Below are 18,680 nucleotides of genomic sequence, written 5' to 3' on the forward strand. Positions count from 1 at the left end.
ATTAAGCACCTACTATGAGTCAGGCATTGCTCTAAGGCTTTGCAATTATGGTGGGGGCTACTATTATTCCCATTTTACAGATGAGGAAACTGAGGCAGTCAGCAGTTAACTGACATGCACAAGATCAAATAGCTAATAAGCATCTGAGGTCAGATTTGAACTAGGGTCTTCCTGACTTCAGATGCAGAAAGAGGATATCATTCTCTTTCTTTAAAAATTTTTTTTATTTCTTCTTATTTACTTATTTGTTTTAAACTGTCGCTTTCTGTTTTAATATTTATTCTGAGACAGAAGAATGGCAAAGGCTAGGCAACTGGGGTTAAGTGACTTGCCCAGGGACATATAGCTAGGAAATGTCTGAAGCCAGATTGGAACCCAGGACCTCTCAACTCCAGGCCTGCCTCTCTATCCACTGTCCTACCTAGATGCCCTGGTATCATTTTCTTTCAAAAGAAATGTATGGTGGGAAAGTAGGTGGCTCAGTGGATTGAGAGCCAGGTCCAGAGGGGAGGAGGATTGTGGGTTCAAATCTAGCCTCAAATACTTCCTAGCTGTGTGACCCTGGGCAAGTCACTTAACCCCCATTGCCTAGCCCTTACTGCTCTTCTGTCTTGGAACTAATACACAGTATTGATTTTAAGACAGAAAGTGAGGGTTTAAAAAAAAGAGAGAAGTATAATCAAGCAAGAAAAAAAGCCTTCCTTCTCTCTAGTGGGTAATTATTACAATTTAGTAAAACTTGCTAGTTTTTTTTAATAACCCTTATCTTCTGTCTTGGAATTAATACTGTGTATTGGTTCTAAGGCATAAGAGTGGTAAGGGAGGCAATGGGGGTGAAGTGACTTGCCCAGGGTCACTTGTGACCTGCCCAGGCCAGATGTGAACCCAGGACCTCCCATCTCCAGGTCTGGCTCTCAATCCACTGAGTAACTCAGCTGCCCCCAAAACTTGCTAGTTTTAAAACAGAAATGTTAAATATAGAGCCCTCTGGCTTTAGCTATAATGGAGTACTGCCAGAATCAGATTAGAATGTAATTGGTAATTTATTTTACAAAATAAACAAAAATGTGATAAAAACATAGTTAATATTACTTTGTGGTTTTCTAAGTTAATATGTAGCCCACACATATCTTTATGTATGGCTTAGGGAGATCCCTTCCATTTCTATTTGATTTGGCCATCATTGCTTTAAGTGATTCAAACTATATTTCCCTGCCAGGCTGGGAGTTCTGGTGAGAGAAAGTTGAGACTTTTCTCCATTTTGGGGGTTTCTGAATCACAGAGAATGGCAGTGGCAAAAGCAAGATGGAGTCTTATCGCCATATTACAGTGGTCAAGTCTATTTTGCTTCATAATGGATGAGTTCCCTCCCCGCCCCCCCAATTGAGAACACTAACAAGAAAATTGGAAAGTTTTGACAATAATGAAAAATTCTGTTGCTGCAATAATGTTCAAGAAGAAATAATTTGTTTCTAAGAGCTATTCATTAATCTTGGTATGGAAGAAAGAAGTCCCAAAAGCAAAGAGAAGGCCTGGGGGATGAGGGGAAGGTGGCTGTGAGGGGTAGATGGAGACTAGGAGGGGAGATGGAGGCTGTAAAGGGGAGATGGAGACTGAAAAGGAGAGAATGAGACTGGTGGGGAAGTTGAGAATGTGAGGGGAAGAAGGAGATTATAAAGGGAAAAAGGTTGTAATGGGGAGATGGAGATTGTAAAGGAGAGAAGGAGGCTGTGAGTGGAAGATGTAGGCTATAAAGTGAAGAAGGAGGTTGTAAGGGGGAAATGGAGGCTGTAAAGGAGAGAAGGAGGCTGTGAGTGGAAGATGGAGGCTATAGAGTGAAGAAGGAGATTGTAAGGGGGAAATGGAGGCTGTAAAGTAGAGAAGGAGGCTGTGAGTGAAAGATGGAGGCTATAAAGGGAAGAAGGAGGTTGTAAGGGAGAAATGGAGGCTGTAAAGGAGAGAAGGAGGCTGTGAGTGGAAGATGGAGGCTATAAAGGGAAGAAGGAGGTTGTAAGGGGGAAATGGAGGCTGTAAAGGAGAGAAGGAGGCTGTGAGTGGAAGATGGAGGCTATAGAGTGAAGAAGGAGGTTGTAAGGGGGAAATGGAGGCTGTAAAGGAGAGGAGGCTGTGAGTGAAAGATGGAGGCTATAAAGGGAAGAAGGAGGTTGTAAGGGAGAAATGAAGGCTGTAAAGGAGAGAAGGAGGCTGTGAGTGGAAGATGGAGGCTATAAAGGGAAGAAGGAGGTTGTAAGGGAGAAATGAAGGCTGTAAAGGAGAGAAGGAGGCTGTAAGTGGAAGATGGAGGCTATAAAGGGAAGAAGAGGGTTGTAAAGGGGGTGATGGAGATTGTAAAGAGAAGAAGAAGGCTGTGAGTGTATGTGGAGGCTGTGAGGGAAAGAAGGAAGCTGTGAGGGAGTAGGGGAGGCTCTGAGGGGGGAAAAGAATATGCACAATCCACTGGTCAGACATCTGCTAAACCATTTCATACCCTATTGCTGAGCAGCAAAGGCTAACTTATATAAACTATTATGAAACAGAAATGAGACTTTGCTGGCCAAGCAGCTAATAAAGAGGGATGTAATCAATATGGAGAAAACAAGATTCTTGGTGTTGCTGAGATGACCACAACCTGGGAGTGGTTGTAATTTCCCAGAAGACATAACGACTTCAGATGTGACCCCTGCTTCTGTAAGACTAAGGTTTCTTCCATTTAGGAGGCTTTCATGGTGGAAAGGCAAAGAAGTTTTATCAATCACTTTGCAGATAACCCAAAGCTGGGAACAAGAGTTAACAGACTGGCAAAGTAGGGTTCCAAAAAGGCCTTGATAGGCTGGAGTACCAAATTGAATTGCTCATCAAAGATAAATGTACAAACACCAAAAGAAAAAAAAAAGATAAATGTAAAGTTTTACACTTGGGTTCAAAAAATCAACTTCACAAGTATTGAATGGAGGAGGTATGGTTACACGGCAATTTGTATGAAAAAGATATGGGGTTCTTAGTGGACAAAAATTCAATATGAGTTAGTAGTGTGATGGTGAGAACCAAAAAAACTAATGTGATCTTAGGCTTCATTATGAAAGGCAGAGCTATGAGGTTTAGAAAGTGACACTCCCTCAGCTCATTGCCCTGCTCAGGCCACACTAGAAATATTGTGGTTAGTGCTAGCAACAGTAGTTTAAGAACTTAAGACATTGTTTACATTGAAGACTATCTCCAGAGAAGTGACCAGGATGAAGGAGAGGTCATTGAATATGGGAATCAGTTGACAAACTGAGGATATGTAGGAAGAATCAAGAACATGATGTTGGATTTGAAATATCTGAATGATTTTCATGTGGAAAAGGGATTAGATTTGTCCTTTTTGAGCATCAAGAGACCTAGTCCTGGTCCTGGTCCTGGTCCATCCATCAGTGAGATTTGTGACCTGGAATGGATCACTTCATCTTCTGGAGTCTCCATAGTATTTTTTCTTATGTAAAATGAGAAAAATCAACTAGAGGACTTTTCTTTTTTAGGGTTCTCCCTGGCGTTGCCATTTGAGGTTCTAAATCCCTTCCCAGCTCAGGCATTCTGGTTTAAGGTCCTTCCCAGTTCAGTCATTATGTATTTTAATGTCTCTTCCTGCTTTGCTATTCTATGTTTGAAGGTCCCTCTCAGTCCTCACATTCGGAAGTGTAAGATCCTTCTCAGCTCTGACGCTTCATGTTCTGAGGTCACTCCCACATACAATAGACTCTGTTCAAAGTTCCAAGTCCAACATTTTCCACCCTCCGAGAGGGGTCAGACCCAGAAGGCCTGGCCCACAAGCTGCTTCGCGAGAGTTCGTTTCAGGAATGCAAAGCCTCAGAAAATGTCAGCTGGATGTTTGACATGGAGGACTGACTCCTGAGAATGGGAGTTGGGGACGTGGGTATCGGTAGACCTTGAGAGAGGAGAGGAGGGCCCATGAAAGTGGCTGAATGCGTTTAATGAGGCTTTTCCGAATGAGTACCAGATGGCCTGCACCTGCTTACAGGGCTCAGAAAGAGCCAGCAGTTGACATTTCTGATAAAGCCGTAACAAAACTATAGATTAGACACGAACTTGAGATCTGGAAGACTGGAGCCACCTCAGGTGATAACATGGGTTTCCCAAGAAGCATTCTTCTTGAGCACCCAGGAAGCTTTCATACCTATCTCCAGAGTTCCCTGGGGCCATCTTGGGTCAGTTCTGCCATGCCCACAGTCTACTTGCCAGCTCCTTTCAGAGGACGTGTTGGACACCGAGGGATGGGCAATAATGACTGATACTCTTGTCATGATTTTTAAGGGGAAAAAAGTACTTTATACATATACTAAATTAAATTATGTGAAATATTATAAATGATCTCATTTCATACTCACAGCATCTCTATGATGTCAATGCTAGACTGGTTTCTCTTTTATAGATGAGGAAATTGAAGCTAAGAGAGGTTGTCTCTTGGGCATATGGCTATTGTTAGAGGTGAGACTCCTCAGTTCTAAGGCAAGTCTTTTATTATATCACATTGATCTTAAAAAAAAACAAAAAAAACCAAGGGGGCAGCTGGGTAGCTCATTGGATTGAGAGCCAGGCCTAGAGATGGGAGGTCCTAGGTTCAAATGTGGCCTCAGACACTTCCCAGCTGTGTGACCCTGGGCAAGTCACCTAACCCCCATTGCCTAGCCCTTACCTCTCTTCTGCCTTGGAGCCAAGACACAGTATTGACTCCAAGACGGAAGGTAAGGGTTAAAAAAAACAAACAACCCTTACATTCCATCTTAGAATCAATACTGTAAACCATGGGGGAAATATTCTAAATTAATTAATTAAGTAAAAATTTTCAATTCAGAAAAAAAGAATCAATACTACATATTGATTCCAAGGCAGAAGAACAGCTAAGAAGTGAGAGTTAAGTGATTTGTCCAGGATCCCACAGCTAGGAAGTGTCCAAGTCTAGATTTGAACCCAGGATGTTCTATCTCTGGGTCTGGCTTTCTATCCACTGAACCACTTAGCAGGCTTCTCTTAATATACTATTAAGGCATCTAGCTCCTGGGGATGGAGAATGAGCTATTATTGCCTCTCAGACATTTTATTTCTGAAACAATGTGGGCGAATTGGATAGGGTCAGGATGGGAGTGGAGCAAAATAAACAAGGGGGGGGGGCAGGAATCTTTATTGATGACCTACTGGAACTCTTCTTCTGATGCTGATGGGAAACTAGAAGGGAGGGGTCCCCTAGGCAATTCCCTTAAATGTCTTAACCAGTCAGACAGGGTAGAGCTGGACTGGTTCACAAAGGGTCAAGATAGGACTAGCAGAAGACCGTAGCTTTGCACTGGCAGAAAGCTGAGGGGTTCAGTTTGGGAGTCATGTGAATGGGACTGGATGGTCACTTTCTTCCTGGAGCTGAGGAAGCAGAGAGAGAAATGGGGTGACCACAGATGGCGACAAGATAAAGGAATTTCAGAGTTCATGAATATGGAAGGGAGCATCTCTGGGACGACCTCTATGTGAGGGTGAGGAGGGATGGAGGAAGAGGCCACGAGCAAGTTGAAGACCTGGGAGGTAAGCGTGTTTGAGGGAATATCAGTATGTTTGTCCAACTCACCCAACATGAGCGCCGAAGTTGAGGAGGAGAGAAGGACTCTGGGTAGGGCACTGAACTCATTGAGGAAAGAAAGAGATTTTCCTGGAGTCTGGCAGACAACAGATAGGAGGATTTTGATTGGGGAATAGATAAGGATTGAGTGAGCTTCAAAAGAGGAGAGGGTACTGAGTGATGGATGTGGAGGGCAAGCTGGGAAATGGCATGGAGGAGCAAAGAGTATTCAAATTCCTCCACTTCCACCAGGGAGTTGGTGGATGAGCGAAGGTGTAGCCAATGCTGGACATGGGAGTCAGGGAGGCTGTGGCATCAGGAAGGAAACAGGACTAAGTGAGAGCCAAAAAATGAACAGAATAGGAAAGGAAAAGGTTTAAGATGAAAACAAGTAGGAGGCAGCTAGGTGGCTCAGTGGATCGAGAACAAAGCCCAGAGATGGAAGGTTTTGGGTTCAACTCTGACCTCAGTCACTTCCTAGCTGGGTGACCTTGGGCAAGTCACTTAACTCTCCCCCCCCCCCCAATTGCCTAGCCCTTACTGCGTTTCTGCCTTGGAACCAATACACAAGTAAGTTTTTTTTAAAAAAAGATGAAAGCAAGTTTCCTATTGTACAGGCATCTCAGAGGGCACAGTGGAAGGGTAGCTTTAATGTGTGACGTGACAGGACCAGGTGGGTGGTTAGAGGTTGAAGGGGATAGAAATAAAGGGGCACATTAGGGGATGGAGGATTTGTAGAATGACACCAAAGGTGTCATTCAGGGTCACCGGGATGGGCAGGGTTGGAGTTTGTTTATCATTCCCCAAGGAGTTCAGCAGATTTTTTTTTAATATCACTAAGTTTTCTGCCTGAGTCAAAGGTGCCAGTAAGGAGAAATGGGAGGGTTCTTACTATTCAAAAGAGCTCACAGGGGTCTTAGAACACAGAAAGTCAGAAGTGGAAGGGACCTGAAAAGAGAGGATGTCAAAACAGCAGCTCCATGTTTCTTGTTTCTCATTCTCTCAGGAAACCCAAGACCCAGGTCTTGCCAGCAGCACCTCTCTAAGAGAAAAGAGCTGCTGTGAGGGTCTGGCAGAACCAAATGCAGAAATAGAAGGGATTAATTGCTTCGACCCCCACAAAGACAGGCAGGGCAGAGTCCAAAGATTTGGGTTAATATAAACTCCTGAGGCTTCGCCAGTGGTCTCATCACACATGCCTGAGGCTCACAGTCTCTCCAGGTATTTTATTTAGTGAGGGGGTTTGTACCTGCACAGATCACGTTTGTAATTCATTAGTGACACATGAGGGTCTGTGACCCTGACACACAGCTGAAGTTTGTTCTCCTGGTGTGGTCTAGTGTTGCCTGTTACGTTGCTATGAACAGTGCTCAGACAAATGGGACAAAAAACTGGAGAGCCAAAGGAGAAAAGGAATGTTATGCTATTCCAAAGAAAGGCAGTGTTGTGGAAAGAACACTGATCTGGGAGTAAGGAGACAGGGCTTTATTTCCCTAGGCCTCAGTTTCCCCACCTGCAAAATGAGGGAATTGAGCCATATGTTATTTAAAGACCCTCCCAGCTCTGACTTTCTGTGTTCTAATGCCCCTCTCAATTCTGATATTCTGGATTCTAAGGTCTCTCTCAGCTCTGACATTCTGGGTTCTAAGGCCCCTTAGGCCAGCTCACAAATTCTGTGTTCTAAGGTTCTTCCTAGCTCTGATATTCCATTTTCTAAGGTCCTTCTCAGCTCTGACATTTTGGGCCCCAAGACCCCATCCCAGCTCCGATACTTTGTGTTCTAAGTTTCCTCCTACCTCTGACATTGTGTTCTAACAGTCATCCCCGCTCTGACATTCTCTGTTCTAAGATCCCTCCTAGTTCTAACATTCTCTGTTCTAAGCTCTCTCCCAGCTCTGACATTCTCTGTTCTAAGGACTCTCCCCAGCTCTAACATTCTCTGTTCTAAGCTCTCTCCCAGCTCTGACATTCTCTGTTCTAAGGTCTCTCCCAGCTCTGACATTCTGGGTTCTAAGGTCTCTTCCAGCTCTGAATTCTCTGTTCTAAGGTCTCTCCCAGCTCTGACATTCCCTGTTCTAAGGTCCTCCCAGCTCTGACATTCTCTGTTCTAAGGTCCTCCCAGATCTGACATTCTCTGTTCTAAGGTCTCTCCCAGCTCTGACATTCTCTGTTCTAAGGTCTCTCCCAGCTCTGACATTCTCTGTTCTAAGGTCCTCCCAGCTCTGACATTCTCTGTTCTAAGGTCCTCCCAGCTCTGACATTCTCTGTTCTAAGGTCTCTCCCAGCTCTGACATTCTCTGTTCTAAGCTCTCTCCCAGCTCTGACATTCTCTGTTCTAAGGTCTCTCCCAGCTCTGACATTCTCTGTTCTAAGGTCTCTCCCAGCGCTGACATTCTCTGTTCTAAGGACTCTCCCAGCTCTGACATTCTCTGTTCTAAGGTCTCTCCCAGCTCTGACATTCTCTGTTCTAAGGTCTCTCCCAGCTCTGACATTCTCTGTTCTAAGGACTCTCCCAGCTCTGACAGTCTCTGTTCTAAGGACTCTCCCAGCTCTGACAGTCTCTGTTCTAAGGTCTCTCCCAGCTCTGACATTCTCTGTCCTAAGGTCTCTCCCAGCTCTGACATTCTCTGTTCTAAGGTCTCTCCCAGCTCTGACAGTCTCTGTTCCAAGGTCTCTCCCAGCTCTGACAGTCTCTGTTCTAAGGACTCTCCCAGCTCTGACAGTCTCTGTTCTAAGGTCTCTCCCAGTTCTGACATTCTGTGTTCTAAGGTCTCTCCCAGCTCTGACATTCTCTGTTCTAAGGTCTCTCCCAGTTCTGACAGTCTCTGTTCTAAGATCCCTCCCCAGTTCTAACATTCTCTGTTCTAAGGTCCATCTGAGCTTTGACATTCTGCATTCTAAGCACCCTCTCAGGTCTGATGTTTTGAACCCATCATTATATATAAATCCTACCTGAGGCAGATGGGATACCCCAGTGAGGAGTGTTGGGCCACAAATACCTTAGGAGCTTAGTTCATAGAGATGGGGAGGCTTACGTGGGCAAAGGGTGTCTCAGATCCATAAAAGGGCTAAAGATAAAACTGGTCCACTTCCCAAATATGCTAGTGACAATGATTGGGAATGAAAATGTCCTGTCTCAACTGAGTGAGCCTCTAAAGGTGTTTTAATAGAAATAAAATGGGAAATAGTCATAGGACAGTGAGGAAATATGGGTGACATAAAAATGAAAAGCATAAATAAAAATCTATTTTAAAAAAATCAGTTGGTCCCTGGGCACATTGACACCAATCTATAAGCAACTTCTTTTTGCCTCTATTAGAATTGTTTCTTTTTGCCTTCTATTCGGAATTTCAATTTTTCAGTCTTCCCATCCCTCCTGGGCTAAGGTCCCCTAAAGAATTTTAGTTCATTTGATCCTACTTCTCCTTCCTTTCCACCCTTTGCAGTCTGTTTTCCCCCAGATTAAGGGTGCATGCCATGGGGTGCCCACCAGACTTTTCCTTCTCTACCACAGACTCCCCCATAATGTCCACCCTCGACACCTATGGCTCTGGGTTAATGAGAATAAAACAAAACCAAAGCCTTCCTTTTGTTGCCTCATTCACCTTTGGAAGGGTGAGATTATCCTTACTAAAACTCAAGAAATTATTAGTGGACCTGAGTTCCAAAGCTGTAATTAGAGAGTAATTGTGCTTGGGTAAATTGGCAAAAAAATGCACTGGGGGCAAGAATCAGGAACTATGTCCTGAAATGCAGGTGGTAGGGATAAGTGGCGATCATCAGAGCTATCCCAAAGTTGTCTTGACTTCTTGGGAGACAGAGTTCCTCATTATGAGAAATCTTCAAGCAGAGGCTACATGAATATCTATTACATATCTGGAGAATATTCCTGGTCTCATAAAGGGTCGGACTAGAATAATAGAGTCTCAGCAGATCTTGGGTAGGTGGGTCACTTCCCTTCTACTGGCCTCAGCTCCTCATCTGTACAATAAAAGGGATGGAGGTAGATTAGATCTTCTGGCTCTAAAGCCATGATTCTGTGATCTAGACTAACCTTCCTTCCAGGGAAAGAGTCCCCTTTAGAGCAAGCAGCTCTGGCAAGTGATTGTCCAATCTCTGCTTGAATACTGAAGGTATTGGGGAATTTACTACCCCTTCTGAGAAAAGAAGCCTGTTCTAAGGTGAAATGATCTTAATCTCTCCTATTTTTGTCCTCAATGATGTCTGCAATCTCTTCCAGGTATATATAACATATGGCTCTGCTTTCTTTCCTCCTCCCTCCCTCCCTCCCTTCCTCCCTTCCTCCCACCCTCCCACCCTTCCTTCCTTCCTTCCTTCCTTCTTCCTTCCTTCCTTCCTTCCTTCCTTCCTTCCTTCTTCCTTTTTCTTCCTTTCTTCCTTTCTTCCATTTTTCTTCCTTCCTTCCTTCCTTCCTTCCTTCCTTCCTTCCTTCCTTCCTTCCTTCCTTCCTTCCTTCCTTCCTTCCTTCCTTCCTTCCTTCCTTCCTTCCTTCCTTCCTTCCTTCCTTTCTTTCTTTCTTTCTTTCTTTCTTTCTTTCTTTCTTTCTTTCTTTCTTTCTTTCTTTCTTTTCTTTCTTTCTTTCTTTCTTTTCTTTCTTTTCTTTCTTTCTTTCTTTCTTTCTTTCTTTCTTTCTTTCTTTCTTTCTTTCTTTCTTTTTTTCTTTCTTTCTTTCTTCAAAATAAATTCCAGGTGATCTCTCTTGGCTTGTACAGTGAAGTCTCTTGGCCTATCCCTCTCCCCCCAGAAGGCCCCAGAAAGAGTAGAGATGTGACATTCACCTGGCAGGGTTGATGATTGTGCTCATCTCCTCAGCCAGGTGCCTCCGAAGAATGTGCCTCCCACTGGGGATGCCCAGGGCTGTTGCCATTGCTTCTGCTGTGAATGTGGGCTCTAGGACCAGCACAGCTCCATGGACCCCACTGTTGGTCAAGTTGTCAGCATACTCCTAGAAGACATAACAGGGATGGGGGTATAGGTGGCTTTAGTCTGGTTGCTATAGGATTAGCCTTAATAAAGATGAAGGGTTCCATTTCCTTTGGGGACTACTTACCTTCATCCAAAGGAAAAACTTGGTTTTCTGCAGGTCATGTCACCTCTGATGGCAGAGAACTCTAGGGATGCTAACTAAGATAGAGCTGGAAGGGACCTCAGAGGTCATCTAGTCTAACGTCTCATTTTACAAGTGAGGAAACTGAAGTTTAGAGAATTTAAGGGACTTACTCAATATCACACAGACTGTGAGGCAGATTGAATCCAAGTCCTCCAATATTCTTTCTATTGGGTACCATTAAAAAACCAAATAAACATCTCTTCTGTCTTAACTCTAATTCAGAAGGGCAAGGACTAGACAAATGGGGTTAAGTGACTTGCCCAGACTCACACAGCCAGGAAGTGTCAGAGACCAGATCTGAACCCAGGAACTCCCAACTATAGCTCTGTTGGTCTATCCACTGAGCCATCTAGCTGTCCCTACTATGTGCCATTCTGTGAGCCGTTAGCATGCCTTATCCATCACTATGCCTGGAGAAGGGTCCCTTACTTCATTTCTAATCCTTGCCAGCAATTGGCAAATGTGCTCCTTTAGTTACAATTGGTCTAGGCAAGGGAGTGTGAATGTTTCAGTCCTTCCACCCCACTACCACAGATAATGAAACAATGCCATTGTACTTTTATATAGCACTTGTAAAACAATAGCTCTATGAGGTAAGGAGCACAAGAATTTTATACCTGAAGTCTACATAAAATATAGATTTTTAAGGGCAGCCCTGCCATGATGAGCTTTTTTCTGAAGCCAAGAGGCAGAGTAGTCTGAACCTCTGGATGTCATGGCTGGTGGCCAGACCCTGGTGACAGCTCTGATCTTGTGACAAAAGGGATCATGCCCTATTTCCTCAGATTGTAGAAAGCTCCATGATCTCCCTGTCCCTCCCCTCCCTCCCTCCCTCCTTCTCTCTCTCTCTCTCTCTCTCTCTCTCTCTCTCTCTCTCTCTCTCTCTCTCTCTCTCTCTCTCTCCCTCCGGATGAAGTTGAGAAATGAAGAACTTATCCACAATTATACAGCTACATACAAGCCAGGTCTCCTGACATCTAGTTCAAAGTTTCTTCCACTCTACCATACTGACTCGTAGAAAATTTAGTACCAAATATGGCTGTGACTTAGAGGACAGCATACTTTTTCTATTATGAGGGTATGCTTTTGGTCCAGTCATCTCTTCCTACTTGCTGTACCTTACATAGACACTCCATTTCCCATCACCATGTCTTTGTAGAGGCTATTCCCCATGCTTGGAATAATTTCCATCCTTATCTCCATCTCCTAGAACAGTGATGGTGAACCTATGGCACAGGTGCCAAAGATGGCATGCAGAATACTCTCTCTGGGCATGAGGCTGCTCCTCCCTCCAGAGTTCATTATTAGAAAGGCAGAGGGACTTAGGCATGGCTGCTCTCCTCCTCTCCACCATGCTTGATGACATTTTTTCATATTCCCCCTCCCCTCTACCCATCAGCGCAATGGGAATGCACAGGTGGTAAGGTGGGCAACTCACAGGCAGCAGAACTAGAGGGGAATGGAGTGCTTGGTCCACTCCCCTCTGCCTTTCTACTCACTGAGGACATTCTTCACTTCACCCGCCTAGTAGCCTAATGAGAGCTCTTCCTCCCTCCCCTGTGTGGGATGGGGGGCAGGGTGTGCTCAGCACTCAGTGGGGGGAGGGTCATGTCACTCAGTCTGGGAAGTGGGGTGGGGATGGGACCCAGAACGCCACTAAAAGCTTTGCCATCACTGTCCTAGAATCTCTGGCTTCCTTTAAAAGGAAGCAAAGATCTACCTTCTTCAGGATTGATGCTAGTACCTTTCCCTCTAAAGTCATCTTCTATCTTGTCTATATATATATTGTATATCCACCTATACATGCATATCATCACCTCCATTGGATTAGAAGCTCCTTCAGGGCAGGCATTTTTTTTCTTTGTGTTCCCAGCACATAGCAGAGAGTCTTGAACACAGTAAATGCTTAATAAATGCCTATTGATTAATGGGTTTTGTCAGAGCATCAGCTAATAGCTAAAACCTAGGAAAATATAGACATGTACCAACATTTGCATACCCATTAACCTAGACTTGCATTTTAATCAGGTTCCCAGAAACTCCATACCTTCAGGTCAATGTCCCGTACCCACTTGAGCACTCGCTGGTTTGTCCAGACCACAGGGTCAATGTTCTGTGTCTCACAACGAGCCCGTCGCTCCTGGAGAACCTTTAAGAGTAAAAAACCTAATGAGCTGAGAATAACACAAGGACTCAGGTTTTAAGAAATGAATGAAATCTGAGCAAGGAAAGCAGCATAGCTATTCTGCTATCATTGCCCAATCTAAGGAAGGTTCTTCTAGCTTTCTTCAAGTCCTCAGTTTTTCTTTCTGAGAAATGGAAAGAGCACGTCATAATGCCCTGGGATTTAGAGTTGGAAGGAGCCTGAGAGATGATTTCCTTTAGCCACCCCATCTTATAGATGCAGAGCCTGAGGCCTGGAGGTTAAGGGAGCACAACCATTAACATCACTGAGGTCTCAAGTCTTTGATGCCAAATCCACTTATTTTTCCATTAAGTGTGGTTGCTCCAATACAGATGGCAAAGGTTCGGAGGGATGGCACCACCATGTTGACCTTTCTCTGGAGCATAGTAACCCAGACCTTTGGATGTCATGTTCAATGACCAGACCTGGGGACATCTCTGAACCACTTGGCAGGAGTTTACCCTATTTCTCTAGATTGAGGAAAATTCTCTTACTAGCACAACTTGGGCAGATTCTTTTATAAAATGTATATGAACAATCGACTCCCAAAGGGCCAATGCTATTTTGCACATTTGTATGAGTTAAACATCAACTTCCACAGAAGCCCTTTTATTTTCACCCCTCCCTATGTATTCCCCAGTCTTGGGAGAGGAAGAGTGAGGAGAGAGCATACCCTGTAGGACTTGGGTGGGGTGGAGTCAAGATGGCAGCTTAGGAGCAGCAAAAGCCCAAACATCTCTGACTAGCCTTCCATACCAAATTTAAAAAGTGTTTCAAAAAAGACAGAAATCCAAACCCAACAACAAAACAGAACCATAGGACCCTCCTGATGAGCACAACTTGAAAGGGGGGGGAAGAGAGAGAGAGAGAGATGGAGAGAGAGAGAGAGAGAGAGAGAGAGAGAGAGAGAGAGAGAGAGAGAGAGAGAGATGGAGAGAGGAGAGAGAGAGATGGAGAGAGGAGAGAGAGAGAGAGAGAGAGAGAGAGAGAGAGAGAGAGAGAGAGAGAGAGAGAGAGAGAGAGAGAGAGAGAGAGAGAGAGATGGAGAGAGGAGAGAGAGGGGAGAGAGAGATTTCCATGGTATAAAGGAGAGATGGGAAATAAGCCTGGGAATCCCAAACACCTCTTCCCCACCTATTGTGCAAAGACCTGTGATCAGATATGGGCTAATTGCAGGATTCCAGGGAGAGGGCTGCAATCTCAACAGAGCACCTCAGATTCACCATGCAAGGTCCAAGACTCCGACAGCAGCTGGCAGGGAGGAGCTTGGGGACAGGGGTGGAGTGGGTGGGTGGGTGGCATCTGGTTGGTAACCCTCAGCCTCTGTGGCAGCTGGCTACAGTGAAGATTTGGCCTGAGGAAATATTGTCATTCCCAGTCCATTCAACCAGTCTAATCCAGTATACCAACAGAGGACAGAAAACTGAAGATTCCCCCTAGGGCAGATCAGCTCAAATGCCCCTCTGCCCCTTGTCCAGTAAACCAATAGAGGGGCTAGTTTGTAGTTCCTGAATTGGTGGGGGGGGTAGTTTAAAAAAAAGGAGGTAATAATTGAAAGCTTCTACAGGGATAAAGACCAATGAACAGAACCAACAGATGATAAGGCCCAAATATAAATTCCAAGAGAAGTATAAAAATGTAATAAGAAAGAGAAAAAAATTAAGGGCTTCAATAATGTCAAATGGCTTATATTCCTATATGGAAAGATGATATCTATAACTCTTAAAAACTGTTAATATTGGGGGCAGCTGGGTAGCTCAGTGGATTGAGAGCTAGCCCTAGAGACGGGAGGTCCTAGGTTCAAATCTGGCCTCAGACACTTCCCAGCTGTGTGACCCTGAGCAAGTCACTTGACCCCCATTGCCTAGCCCTTACCACTCTTCTGCCTTGGAGCCAATATACAGTATTGACTCCAAGACGGAAGGTAAGGGTTTAAAAAAAACTGTTAATATTATCATAATAGTTAGAAGTACATAAAGGGTGTGGTAGTAAGTAAAAATATAAAACTAGGGGTGAAAAAGAGAATAATACTAAGAGAAATGGGAAAAGAGAAGTAAAATGGGGTAAAATAAAATACATCCCATGTATTCCCAGACTCTTAGCCTTAATATATTGAGCTGATTCAACCTGAAAACAATAGGTATCATCATCATTATTATCATTGTTATCATTGTCAACATTATCATCACCACCACCATCATCATCCTCACCTTCATGGTTATTGTCATTGCCATTGTCATCATCATTATCATTGGATACCACTGGTTGGGCTTGGCCTCCATGAACACAAATTACTGGATCCTAATTTTAGAGCTAGAAAGGCCATTAGAGGTCAACCCTAACCCTAACTCTCATTTTGCAGATGGAGAAACTGAGTCTTGAGAGAGTGGAACCATCCCATTCATGATCACCCAGATAGTTTATGGCAGAGCTAATGTTCAAACTTGGGTCCTCTAGACCCAAAGCCAGATTCTCTCTATTAGGCCAACCTTGCTGAGGTCAGCTTCCTTCCATGGAAAGCCTCAGGGGGGTGGGAGAAGTTCATTAGGCTCTTAAAGAGGATACCTAGATTTAGCATCGGCACTTTCTCGACCCAGGCTAGAGCCCAGGTTGTAGGGCATCTCACTTGTCCCCTTGTCCTCACCTCCTTGCTGAAGTTCACTTGGTAGAGAAGCTGGATCCCTAGCAGGATGCTGACCTGGTGGAATTTCTTGGACACATTCAGGTGCTTTTCCAGATCTCGCTTCATCAGTGAGTTAAGCATCCTCCCATCGATGAGGTGGTTGTGGAAAGCCTGGGAGTACTGGGGCAGGCCGATGTCATTGAGCCATGCCTTAGCCACCCAGTGGTGGTCTAGGTCAGAGGCTTTTGATAAGCTGATCAAGGAGAGAACAAAAAGTGGGCTCAGAGAAAAGCACCCAAAGACAGGGATGGGGGCAGAACTGAGACACATCGAGAGACAGACAGAGGCAGAATGAGAAGAAATGAGGTCAGGGACCAAGATAAGATTAAGAACAGGAAGAAGACAGAGAGAGGACACAGGAGAGTTAGAAAGGAAAGGGGAAGGCATTTTCTGGTCCTGTCACCACTATCATTGTCTGATGAAGGAGAGGAGATAGGAAAGAGAAAGAAGAGAAAGACAGTAAGTTGTGGGGGACAGGGAGATACGGAAAGGAATAGAAATTCACTATATTAAACAGACAATGAGAGGGAGATGGAGACAGACAGGGAAAGAGGAGGAAGTAAACAGAGAGTGACACTGAGAGAGATGAGAGGAGAGAAAGTGACACAGGCAGAGAATTAGAGACAGATTTTTTTTTTAAATCAGAGAAAGATACAGACAGAGGGAGATGTAAATAGAGAATAAAGCATCACAGGGCAGAAGAGATAGAGAGAGGTAGGAAAAAAAAGACACACATCTCCAGGGGCATCTCTGGCACAGTTGGATACAGCTGCCCAGCATTCCTGACATATTTCAGAGCATGGATGTAAATGCCCACATATTACCATAGTCACCTACCTTTTATGTCCTCTATGGATCCATGTCCACCCATTTCTCCCTCAAATATGTCATAGGCATTCATAAGAATGTAGATGAAGAGTTACAAGGGACCTTGGATATCATCTGGTCCAATTCCTTCATTTTACAGATGGGGAAACTGAGGCCCAGAGCAGTTTAAAGACTTATCCAAAGTCACCCAATTAGGAAAATGAAGAACCAGGATTTGGATCTAACTCTAAGTCTAATCCTCTTTCCATTACATGGTGCTGTTTCTCAAACCAGAAGAAGCAGATTGTTGGGCCTACAATTCTCCAATCTCTCTGATGACTTTTTCTTAATTTCCTTTACTGAACTCATCATTATGCCTTGCCCACTGACCATGGACATCCCCCTGGAGGGTCCTATCTTTTCTCAGTGTAGACTTCCTTTCTTGGTGATTTCATCAGCTTCCATGGGTTTGATGATCTCTATGTAGCCTCAATATCTTTTGTAAACCCCAGACTTGAATCCACAACTAACTGATTATTGGACATTTCAGACCTGCTCATTTATAGGCACTTCAAAACCCAACCTGTCCAAACCAAGGCTTATTCATTCTTTTCCCCTCCAAATGCAGGCTTTAGAACTTTGCTAGTGTACCACCTCCTAGTTCCTTTCAGTCTCTCATCTTTGTTACCTCAGTGTCATCCCCAATTTTTTAACCCCTTACCTTCCATCTCAGAGTCACTACTATGTATTAGTCCCAAAGCAGAAGAGTGGTAAGGGCGAGGGAATGGCAATTAAATGACTTGCCCAGGGTCACACAGCTAGGTCTGAGGCCAGATTCGAATGCAGAATTTCCCATCTCAAGGCCTGACTCTCTGTCCACCGAACCATCTAGCTGCTCCAATTACCTTCTATCTCTTAGAACTGATGCTAAGTATCAGTTCCAAGGGAGAAGATCTGTAAGGGCTAGACAATTGGGGTTAAGTGATTTGCTTAGTGTCACATAGCTAGGAAGTGCCTGGGGCTAGATTTGAACCCAGACTCTCCTTTTTTCAGGTCTAACACTCTATCCACTAAGCACCCAGCTGCTGACTGACTCACTGACATTTTTATTTTATTTTAAAAATTTTATTATCATGCAAAACACACTTCCATATTGGTCACTGTTGTAAGAGCTCACTCATACAAAACCTAAACCTCCAAATAAAACCATAAATACACAGATGTGATAGATAGTCTGCTTTGATCCACATCCATCGACTCCAATGGTTCTTTCTCTGGAGATGGAGAGCATTCCCCATCCTAAGTCTTTCAGGATCAACCCAGATCAGTACATTCCTACTCTCATAGCCAAATTTTCACAGTTAATCATTATGCAATATTGTTGTTACTGTGTTCAATGTTCTCCTGGTTCTGCTTATTTTACTCTGCATCAACCTGACAATCTAAAAAAAAATTAAAACCCTGAACTTCTGTCTTGGAATCAATACTCTAATGGTTCCAAGGCAGAAGAGTGAAAAGGGCTAGGCAATGGGGGTTAAGTGACTTGGCCAGGGTCACACATCTAGGAAGTGTCTGAGACCAGATTTGATCCCAGGACCTCCCATCTCTAGACCTGGCTCTCAATCCACTGAGCTACCCAGCTGCCCCCAAGCCTGACATTTTTTAAAGCACAGGGCTCTGTACTATAGATTCCCAACAAATAGCTGAGGAAGATTGGATTTGTGGTCAAAAGCCCTAAGTTAGAATTCCAGTTCTTCCATTTAATCGGTGTGGCCTTGGGCAAGTAATGTGGCCTCTCTGGACCTTCTCTGCAAAATGAAGGAGTTGGATTCCACAGCTCTGGAGCTCATCTCCAACTCCTTACCATTTTGGTCATGGTCCCCTGGTTGCCCTTAGCCTGGATGTGAAGCAGTGCTGTCAAACAGCTCTTGGCCACACGGTGGCAGGATGACAACAGGAATGGCCTCAAACTGGCTTGATCAGAGAAAGCAGATGTTGGGGGTCTATCTGGTTTAGGGGCTTTAAAGACCAGAGAGAAGAGGTAGCACCTAGTTAGAGAGCAGCATAATCTAAGGAGGAACATCATGGGAGCCATCAAAGGGGGGAATGAAGTCAAACAAGACTGTTGGGTCCTCAGAGAGTCCTTTCTTCCTTTTCTTTGCTGGATGAGCATTCTTTGGTCCCAAGCTTTATAGCATCCATAGGAGAAGGGACCATTGGGATGAGTTAGTCCAACCTTTATAGAGGAGGACAGACAGACAATGAATAG

The 18,680-nt window shown here is 44.3% G+C and overlaps 1 protein-coding gene across 2 annotated transcripts in view; it reads right to left on the reverse strand.

Annotated features, from left to right (window-relative positions):
* KAZN (kazrin, periplakin interacting protein) overlaps positions 1–18,680 on the reverse strand; it is a 1,589,619-nt gene that overhangs the window by 8,375 nt on the left and 1,562,564 nt on the right. For both annotated transcript variants that reach the window (XM_056825274.1, XM_056825275.1), the window contains 3 exons: positions 15,566–15,797; positions 12,784–12,885; positions 10,405–10,571 (listed from right to left, as the gene is read on the reverse strand). In XM_056825274.1, coding sequence (XP_056681252.1) covers positions 10,405–10,571; positions 12,784–12,885; positions 15,566–15,797 — 501 coding nt within the window. The remainder of the gene's footprint in view (positions 1–10,404; positions 10,572–12,783; positions 12,886–15,565; positions 15,798–18,680) is intronic.

The sequence above is a fragment of the Monodelphis domestica genome, chromosome 4, assembly GCF_027887165.1.
Source record: "Monodelphis domestica isolate mMonDom1 chromosome 4, mMonDom1.pri, whole genome shotgun sequence".
NCBI classification, from domain to species: Eukaryota; Metazoa; Chordata; class Mammalia; order Didelphimorphia; family Didelphidae; genus Monodelphis; species Monodelphis domestica.